General features: G+C 27.9%; 1 protein-coding gene across 1 annotated transcript; it reads right to left on the reverse strand.

The window, feature by feature from the left end:
• Window positions 1-734: 734 nt before the first annotated feature.
• Window positions 735-7,761, reverse strand: LOC113556894 (OTU domain-containing protein 5-A-like). Its single transcript, XM_026962112.1, has 9 exons — window positions 7,350-7,761; window positions 5,056-5,168; window positions 4,672-4,849; window positions 3,924-4,079; window positions 3,403-3,559; window positions 3,112-3,329; window positions 1,355-1,474; window positions 1,109-1,292; window positions 735-1,047 (listed from the first exon to the last, which is right to left on the reverse strand). Exons 1-9 carry the CDS (start codon window positions 7,458-7,460, stop codon window positions 890-892), a joined length of 1,395 nt encoding a protein of 464 aa, XP_026817913.1. The 5' UTR covers window positions 7,461-7,761; the 3' UTR covers window positions 735-889.
• Between the last annotated feature and the right edge of the window lie 3,464 nt (window positions 7,762-11,225).

Raw genomic sequence — 11,225 nt, forward strand, 5'->3', positions numbered from 1 at the left:
ATTTTTTTATTTCGATTTCAAGCCTTAAATTTGATTTTATGACAATGTCAATAGAGTATCACTTTTTGCGAATACCGATTAACAGCTCCAGCAGTGGGGAGCCCAAATTTCCCCCACCATGTTAGCCGATGTTTTCTGAAGATAACATACAGACATTTACGAATAATATTCCTAATTAGTAATATTATTATGTTTAATTTAGGGACCGTCCAATAGTACATAGTAGTTGGTGGGAAGTGCGTGGAAATGGACAAAAATCTGTTAACTGACTGACTATTCTCTTTTAAAATAGGGTATATTTTAAATTAATGGATTCAGAAATTTAAATGTATTCTTAGCTTTGTTAAAATGAAGTAAGTATAACCCCCCCCCCCATTATTTTATCTTAGTTGTGCTATTCGTTAACAAGCACAGCAAATGTTTGAATAATACAGAATATTAAAAAATGTATAACTTATTACTAAGATAGATAAAAATCAATTAAATTAAGTAAGACTACTTACTTTAGTCCACCATGAGTAGCTTCACTGCCTTTTTGTAATATTTGTTAATTCAAGCATTTAATTAAAATATATAATATAATATTATATTATAAAATTTCATTTTTCTTTTTCAAATTTGTACTTTTTGAAAAAAATTGTTTAATCAAAATTATATTTAAAATTTAAATTGTATAATAAACGATTAAAATTAATAAAGAATTATTTATATTTATTAAAATGAAATTAGTTAGAATGAAAAGTATGTGAACAGTGAAATACTTTTTGAAGCTATCCAAGCTAGATAATAGTGGCTCATGGTGGATTAAAAAAATAATTAAAAACAAAATTGTTGATCTTAATAATAATGCATAATGTATATCTTATCAAAATCATCATTATTTAAAAGATCATTGAGAAGTAGATGGTTTGTCTGTATCATATAAGTATTTCTTATCTCCTTCTTCTTTATGTTCATCACGTTGTCTTTTTAAACTGTCAAGGTACTCTTGTTGTGAAGTGGCCAAAACTTTTGTTAAGATACCAATATCTTCCCATTTAGACATGCCTTAATGATTAAAGTAAAATATAAGCTTAAGTAATAATTTATGTAAGAAAAAAATATTTACCAAAAAGATGTGGAGGTAATGTGACAAATGTCTGATTTTCTATTTCTGAACAATCTCTGCAGGGAGATAAATCAGGTGGGGTTTTGGGTCCAACTGAATATCTTGGCGGCGAAGTTCGAGATTGATATGATTTGACAATAGATGCAGAAGTTGCTGTTGATGTGGCAGATGTCTCTTTATCTTTCTGTAATTATTTATAATCTTAATAATTTTAACTATAATCTATTAATAAATTTGAAAATTTACTTTATTTCTTTTTTCATTGTCTTTTAAAAATTGTAAATAACTTTCACGTGCTATTTGTTCTTCAATTGTATCATTTGTAGCTTCCCAATCTGTAGCTCTAAGCTTATCTTCTAGCATTGTCTGTAAATATTACAATTATTTTATTATTTTACATAGATTTATCATACAATAATGAAAAAACATAAGGCTTCTACATAACAAATAAGGTAGATATTAATAAACATTTTTGAAAAACTGTAATTAATTAATATTATTTAATAGTGTTGATACTATAACAGTAATTAACTGAATTTATTATTTAGCTAAAATTCAAATCTGAGATTAAGAGGACGCTACACCCGCATATGTTGTCTCAGTGTTACTAACGTACATCATAAAAAATTTGTGTTCAACAGGACACATTTTATGGTATTGGCTTTAATAATGGAATACAATTATCTATTATCAAACTTAAAGGTAAGAATATTATCTAGGGCATCTCATATGCTTTTATTGATATTATAATTTTAAATTAAGTATGAGCATTTTAGAGTTGTAATATTTTATATAGCTATTAATATATTATACACAAATTTGGTATACTGTACGTCAGTAAGATAGAAACAACACATGCAGGTGCAGCATCCTCCTAAAAGAAATTATTGTAAAACAAACTGAAAAATATGCATAATTATTATTACAAATTTTTGTGTACAAAATACTAGACAGTAATGCAGGATTGCATGAGCAATCACTAAACATTTAATGAATTAATAATGGTTTATGATTTCTTAAACATGATTTATTGGCCCATGATTGGTCCACTAAATTAATCAATTTTTTATGCAGTCTAAAATAATAGTAACAATAACTAATAATAGGTAATCACAAAAATCAAAAAAAAAAGATAGTTTTTACATAATAATTGGATATACCCGCTTGGGGTACCCTTTTATTTTGGTAACGGGTGTGACATCTCCGCGGACTTCTCAGTCTGCTAGGTAGACGTGTACCCGAAAAATACAGGCATCATCATATACTTACATATAAGTAAGTGCCTACATATACTGTAGCACTAAAACACCACCACCTCCATATTGAGCCCTCCATTAATAGGGATTGTCATTGGGGTTAAACTCAATAGTTAGAAACAACCACAAAAAAAACCTCAGATGAATGGGAATCTTCAGGATTTTAAGACCGGTACATAAAATGTAAGATCACTAAACAGGACTGGAACACTGACAACAATGACCTTGACAGATATGGGCTAGCTTTATTAGTGGTTCAAGAGACTAGATGGCCTGGAAAAGGAAATCTAAAAACACAGACAGCGAGCTGTAAAACATTAGGTTATAAACCAAAAGATAATAGTAAAAAATGGTTCAGTGACAGATAAAAGCTAACAATAGCAAAGAAAAATGCAGCTAGGTTGAGGTTGAAACCTGAAAAAGGATAGTAGAAAGTGAATTGTATAAAAGATATAATAACAAATTAAAAAAAAAAATACATAATGGATCCCGGGTGGAAAGAAGCCACCAGGGTGGCCAAGACAAAGATGAGCAGACAGAGTTAAGAGTAACCTGTAAATGCTAGAAGTTATCAACGGCAAAGAACTAGCTATTGACAGAGAAGCATGAAGAGGATAGGTGATCGCGGCAAAGGGTCTAAATGACCTGTTATGTTAAGCCAATAATAAAAAAAATTAGATATACCAACTCAAGTACCATATCAATAGAATGTATTTAACAAACTTTAATCTGTAATGGATAACATACCTGTTCTAACAAGTAATCTTCGCTTTGACGAACAGCATCAGTTAATAATTTTTTATCGGCTGAACCAGGTGAAAAGCTTGGTAATCCTAATCCTATACCAATTGTCGCTTTATGTGGATCTACGATACTATTATAATGACTTCCTCTTTGATAAGATAATCTTATTGGTGGATTAGAAGATTCTGATGTATTAGCTCTATTGAATATGTTTATTGGTTCTTAAACAAAAAAAAATAATGATATTTAAGACCTACTTTTTCCAGAATTTCAAAATTAAATTAATTAACTTACCAATTTCATAACAATAAACCTCAATTGGACGATTATATAACTCAGACATAGCATGTATTTCTACGTGGTTTCCATGAGTTCGGTCTAATCTTTTACGAGCAATGTATGTATTGAAATCTTCAGTAACATACTGCATATAATAATCTTTATTGCTTGACTAAAAAGTATTAAACATTAACATGACAGTTTTTATATAAAATGTAATATATAATGTACAATTAAGAGGTATAAATTTAATTTTATTTCTAAAAACAAATCATTAAACTTAAAAGAAGAAGTAAGTTTTTGCTAATATAATGATGAAATCGACTAATTTAATTTTCTAATCGAGTAGAATATTAATGGTAAACAAAATCCAACAGAATTAGAATTTTTAAAGGGAAAAGAAATTATACCTTCTATAAATAAAAATATTGTCATTAAGATTTAAAATTTTTTTTGAAAAATATTGACTTCAGTTTAAGAAATTTAGTTTGACGAATAGAATATTTGTTTTATTCCACTATATTAAAATTACTCACAACATAATCCATGCACTGTTTACGAACTATATCATGCATATCTTGGTCCCCAAATAATTGATCTGATACAGCTCTAAAAAGACACGCACCATCATCTTTCATTTGTTTCAAAACTAGATCACATTTTTTCAACTTTTTTTCAAAGATACGGTCTTGCTGAAATGTATAAAATGTTATAATATTATGTTTTTAAGTGTTTATAGTTTAAAATTTCAGATAACAATATGCATGTGTAGTCTTCATCTCATAAATGTACAACATAGTAAATTTACATTCAGTAGAACTGATTTTAGTTTATTAACTTTAATATTAGAGTGAATAATAATAATATCTATAATGAAACTTAAAGGTAAGAATATTATTTTTTACTTATAATTCATTTAAAAATTGAAATACAGAAAAAAGTCTAATAAGAATATCATTTTATACCCTCTTAACATAAAATATTTAATTAAAAAGAATTATGAATTATATTTAACTACAAATTAAACTACCACTAAACAATTGATTAAATACTTTGTGAGCACATTTACACAGAAACCTTATTAAATAAGACTATACTAAATATAATTAATTTATGCCCAAGTATTATAAAAGATAATAAATCATTTTGTTTTATTTTGAGTATTCATAATTTTTATATGATATAAATAAATTATAACTAAATACATCATACAGTAAATAATAAGTATTTCATGTTTGTAAATAAGTTTCATATTATAAAGTACAAAAATAAACCCATGATTACCTCAGCCCATTCCATGTCATTGAATTGTTTTGGAATTTCACCATATTCATCCTCACTATTATATCCACACTTATCTGAACTGCAGTGACCATTCAAGTCAGTGGCTCCACACTGACAAGTACAAGAACTTTGAGATAATCTATTGTCTCTATCACGCCCTTTACTATTTCTTGTATTTCTTAAAATTATTAAAAACTTATTAGACAAAAAATATAAAAAATTTCAAGACACTTCAAAACTCTAAGAATAAATAATTATGAGTATATATTATAATCAGATAAAATAACATAGACAAAAAATATGCTGAAAATGAACAACATATACAAATCTAACTGTGTCAATTTTTTTTGGATTATTTAATGCATATTACTGAAATAAAAGTACCTATGCGGACTACGGTGAATCCTACGTTTTGCTTGTTTTGAACCTAAGACATTCTCAATATTTTCTACAGACCATCTTTGAGGAGACTTAATTCGTTCATCTAATGCGTTTATCTGAAATATTAATAACAGTTTAAATTAGTTTACAATTTATCTATAATTTTATTTATCAAAGTTAAAGTTATACAAGGCTAATGAGTAATGACTATAGCCAATACAATATACCTATTAATATAATCTTAAATTATTATTATAAGTCCATAAACATTATAGTTTCATATTTTTTTTCTGCTTAAAATAAATTTAGTTGTACCATTCTTTATATTTTAAATTTGTATATGAATAAAATAATGAAAACACATTTTATTTTGCAATATATTAACTATTAAGTAATAGAACAATTAAATAATTCAAAAGATATCAAATAATATCAAATAATTAGATACTTATAAGGTAAAGCAGAACTAAGTAAATAAATAAAAATATAGAAGAGTGCCTACCTAAACAAGTTGAAAATTATAAGTACAGAGTGGCGTAGCTAGATGTGAAAGTGCCTCAGGTAATAAATAAACTAGGCTCTTTTACTAGTATTATATCTTTATTAATATTAAAAAGAAATACATGACGTAATATTGTTGAGAAATACCATAAATGGGGTAGAGATCAATGGTTCTTTTGCCATGACATCGATACCATAGTAACGACCATACTATAATCAATAATCATATGAGTTATTATTTTCTATTATGGTAATTACAGTATTTGTATTTTCATTTAACTAAAATCCATTTTTGACAACTTCTGTTTCATTTCTACTCTATGCTGTTGTTACATTTGTCTCAATCTAAAACGGATTTTATTTTTTTGTCTATGATTTTAATTTAAATTACTCAATATAAAAATGTTAAGACTATTATTAAATGAATATTTTTTTATGTGCGCTATGAATATTGTAACATTACACTAATGTTACTTAAACAAAAATATAATAAGTGTTTGATAATATTTAACTCGACAATACAATGATAATATTTTTAAGAAACTATTTTATAAATTTAACTATTTACAATACTATACACATAGTAATAATTGTTTTGTTAATCTTTAATCATGGACCAGTGGTCATAATGCAATAACTATTAGTGCAAACACCATTCTTTGTATATTGTATGTATTTGAAAAATTCACTATTAGACACATCAACATTTTCAATTATTTTAAGGAAGTAGTTACAGAATAATAATTGACCAAGAACAATGAGGTCCCCTGAGCTCTGGGGCCACAGACACTGCCTATTTTTTCCTATGATATCTATATTAAAATGTATGTAGTTTTTTAATTTTAATTTTATGATCTATATTAATTTTACATATTATAAATTGTTTAAAATATTTTTAATATAATTTTCTAATAAGTATTTAGTATAAAAATGTTAACAAAACATAATTTTGTTATTAACTTTTGAATTTCAAATTCAATTGTACCCACTTATTATACCCATATATTGTACATATATAATATTTATTTATCTAAATAAGATGTAGGTACTTAATTTCTTAATTTGTATCTAGATATAACTTAACACTGATATAACACAGAATTATTCTTTAAATAGTTCTTAAATTTGATTTAAAATTAATTTAAATTGATTTTGGGCTATAAAATAATTACCAATGATTTAACTGATTTAAAAAAAAAGCAATACGCACATACATACCCGTGGATATAAAATTTTAAATTTGCATTGCATGTAAACCAAAAAGCTTAAGAAACGATATTTTTAAAATGCACCTACTACCTAATTTGTTTGCAACTTTAAAGGTAAATAATATATTAAATAATGTAATTTAATATTTGGGTTTTAACCCATTCGAGACAAATCATGTGCAAGGTGTGTAATACTATTATGTCAATGAAAACGAAACAATTTCACTCCATGTTTACTCTTAAGATGAGCAATTTTTACTACTCTTCGTACAATTATTAATTACTCATATTATTATTATTATTACTAAACTACTTAGATATTGGGTATTTTAAATTGTTTTACTGCCAGGGAGCTCGAAAAAAAAATTTACCTTGAGCATCTGAAAGTCTAAATTCGGCCCTGGTTTATATACAATGTACCTTCTTAAATCTGACTACCCATGACGACTAATTATATTTATGTAGTGGACATAAATTGAAATATAAATGTAATATAGCAATAATAAACAAACCAATTAATTTTGATACACAGCCACATAGGTTGGTGACAAATAACTGAATACAATAACACAGCAGATAATTGTTTACCTGAGAATGAGCTTGGGTCGTTGGATGAGGTAAAGCATGACCGTGTGTGCTCGATGAAGGTTCACATTCTTCTAATAGGGCCTGAGGTTTTTTTTTCGATAAAACCGTCATGTTAAAATCAATATGTGAAAACGGTAAATAAAATAATAAAACAATAACACCTGATAAATTGAGAAGAAAAAGATTTTAACAATATTAAATATCAAAACGGTGACGGGCGCAGTATGCGTTGAGATTGGAGTACACGCAAATACGCAATTCAAAACAATAACATGTTCGATATTCTAATCGAAGACGATTGCAATATTATGCATTATTATTATAATACTATTAATTGCGATGACTACCGACTGTTGAACGGCACTAGAATAATGTTAAACGTAGGTGGTACCCATACGGCCATACGATGTAGTGTAGGTATACATTAAAATAATAATATACATAATATTTTTTCACTACCCATTTTGTGTTCGACGGGAACTACTGATAGTCCCACAGTTGATAAAAACGACTGCGTGCGAGGCTGATAAGGGCGGCGGCGACACGATGATAACGGACGATTTCCTAGGACGGCTGGCTGAGTCGCGGTGTCGCGGTCGGCGGCGGGCAAGCGATCCTTGTGACCGTGTTCACCGTTCGGTCTTTTGTGTTCCGAGACCACCGACCGTCGTCCATATTGTGTAACACGAACATTGAACGGATACGGCGGCGCGGCGGTCATGTGTGCACGTGCAGTGCTTCCGCTTTTACGCGACCTTCGCCCTCACTCGTCTGTGTACAATCCTATAGTAGACCACTCGACCGTTTCGCTGGCGGTGGTCCGCGCCGCCAACTTCTCACTGTTCCCCTTGATCTTAACGTTCTTAACCGTTCCCGATAAATCCGCCCACCGGCCCACCTATATATCACTATTGTATCATGTTATTGTAATTTGTAGACGTGTTGGCTGCAGTGCACCGTCTGCCGTCCGTCCACAGCTGTTGGCCGGTGGTCGCGAAGGGCCTCCGCCAATTCGGCATCGCCTATTAAAATACTACAATACCTAGTTAATTAATCCGTTTGTCGCCATTAATAATAATTAATTATAAACGAGAACGGTCGATAATAACAAAATAGGTAGATGATTGTATTAATGTACATCGATGGCCAATACATAGAGGCCTTAAGTATATTAGTGTATATTATTTATTTAGCCGAGTAAAAAATACGATCCTGCAGATTAATATGGATGCTGTTTTTGAGAAAAATTGGTCATACACACAGATATATTACATAACTGTGATCATACAATAATATTAGGTCAATATCAAATTAATACATGTATTTTAATTTTTGTTTTTTTTTCAGCACAAAATAGATATTTTCAGTATACGCACTTAAATTATAACAGATCTTAAATTAACGAGATAATGAATCGGCGGTAACTACAGAAGGGGTATAAATTATGTAGTCTTTTTATATTTTTTTAGGAGTGTCAAAAAACGAAGTATGGACATTACACATGTCCTTTTTCTATTGTAAGCTGTGATTTCCGACCGCTATTCTCCGATGTTCAGATTGCCGAATTTTTCTATTTGCAGTATAGGTACCTAAACGATGTATTTACGACTTACGTATTATAATTTATAATACCTACAATAAATATTTTATCGTTATTTAAATGTTAAGTGAATAAATATTTTTATTTTTTTTTTTGGTTTAATATTTTCTATTACAATCCATAAAACAGTTTTTTTTTTATATAATAAGCGTAAGCAATTAACGTACAAATATGTATAAAGTAATATTATATAGTCCGAACTTGTAGCTACACTTTTGTTGTGAACAATTCAGATAATTTTTGATGTATAAAATATTTTTTTCTTTTCCTTTTCTTTAATTTGTATCCGTTATTTGTTATTATTACACTTTTAGTGACGTATACAACAAATTAAATTATGAATTTGATTTATTAAAACTGAAAAAGAAATTATACAATCCAATGAAGTTGACTAAATTGTGTAGATATAGTTGGTAGCGTACCTATGTCTGGTATGATTTAACAAAATAATATTGATTTCATTTTTACTCTCGTATAGGTAATGAACAAAATATAGGTCACTTACATCAAACAGCATTACGTTATTTATCACACCAATATACCATTAATGTTCTTGGAAATGTAGTTTCAGCTCCAAAATTATCTGTAATAGGTACTCATCATTGATATTATTTGATACATCACGGAGGCTGGAGTACCTAAGCATATTATATTATACAAAACAAATTTCAACAGTGTGACACAGGTGTAAATTATAGAACAACTTTATTTAGTCGATAGATCACTTATTGGACCAGCCACTTATCGGTAGATCACACATAGGTCCCTTATATTATTTTTACGAAATCAATTTTGATATTTTTTTGACCGTCTTAGAAAATATGGTTTTGAACATTATTTAAAATTCTTACTAATTATTGTAAAAAAACTACATTTATAAATATATTGTTTAGTTACGAATATATTGGAATTAATGATACTAAACTTTCAGTCGGACAATAGACACACTATACATTATTAAGTGTATAATAAATATAGTAAATAATTAAGTAATATTTACGGAGAAGAAAAAAATTAATTAATATACCTATTGGATATTCGATTTTAATACGTTTAACCAACATATAATATAAGTATATTCTCAAGACATTTTAGGAAAAATAAAGATATTACGTTGTAAAACAATTTAAGATCACGCGTATTTTCAGAAAATGTTTGGTTTGAAAAAATATGGCCCGCGTATGTAAAAATATAAAAATAAACTGTAATTGTTAATTGTTGATTATTATGTTTTTTTTTTTTTATTATTTTGAGTTTAGCTCCCATTTTAAAATCCTGGTTACGCTTTTGGCTCTTTGGGTACTTATAATTATTTCTGAGAAAATAATTTTAGAATATTAAGCAGTTATCATGATTCATGAATTGATACCCAATTGGTAAATATTTAATAACTATTCTTAAAAATATACGTTTGGTTGAAAAAATTATACAGCTTTAGATACCTATACATGTTCCATCTACATCCGTGGTGATCGGAAGACGATAGACCCAAGACACTAATTTATTAATAAGCAGTTGTCCATGCGGTTAAACACACGTTTCTATAATAAACAATTATGTGGTTTTATTAGTTAGGTGCCTATTATAGTTATTTCTAATTATTCTTATTAAATGTAGGTATTTAACTAAATGATTAAAATTTTTATTGAGCATTTACCAATTGAGTACAGTGGGCACGATATTATACGGTATAATTGTTTCATAATTTCCTGATTTAATAGCTTGGCTTACAAATCAATTGCCTTAAACAGTTAAACATTAAGTAAAAATACTAGATACCTATAGTGAAGACAGTGAAGTAGAAGTATACATTCTACACAGTCGATACCTACTATACAGTAGAGTGGTTATACCTTCTTGCCCACATTTTTATTTATTAAATTTGTAAATGTAGTATGTACCTACAGTGTTTAACCAAGCTATGGTAAGTACATAAATGTATGCAGATTTTAGTACTTTACGAAACAATCTGTATTTATAATATCTATAGGTTGGAGATCTATAAAATAAATAATATTTCGATACTAAAATATTTATTATTACCCCGTTACTTACTTAAACTATTATTAAGTACTGATTATTATATTAATATATTACAATACATATTAAAGGGTTTTTTTTTATAAATTAGCGCAAAATGTTGTCATTTCTCAGATTCTTATGGTTTAATTTTGACTTACTTATGTAAAAAAAAAAATAGTTTTGTAATGTATTATCCAAAATATTATTTATTTGTTATGCACCTATATAGTCTGTATACATTTTAAAAGTTCGCT

This window comes from Rhopalosiphum maidis, chromosome 3, assembly GCF_003676215.2.
Source record: "Rhopalosiphum maidis isolate BTI-1 chromosome 3, ASM367621v3, whole genome shotgun sequence".
In the NCBI taxonomy this organism is placed as follows: Eukaryota; Metazoa; Arthropoda; class Insecta; order Hemiptera; family Aphididae; genus Rhopalosiphum; species Rhopalosiphum maidis.

Excerpts from the sequence above, each read along its gene's own strand:
- LOC113556894 (XM_026962112.1), bottom strand. The coding sequence starts at position 7,460 with ATGACGGTTTTATCGAAAAAAAAACCTCAGGCCCTATTAGAAGAATGT. Across the intron at positions 4,080-4,671 it reads ATGACATGGAATGGGCTGAG|CAAGACCGTATCTTTGAAAA; the intron begins GTAATCATGGGT and ends TATACATTTCAG. Across the intron at positions 3,560-3,923 it reads AACAGTGCATGGATTATGTT|TCAAGCAATAAAGATTATTA; the intron begins GTGAGTAATTTT and ends AATACTTTTTAG.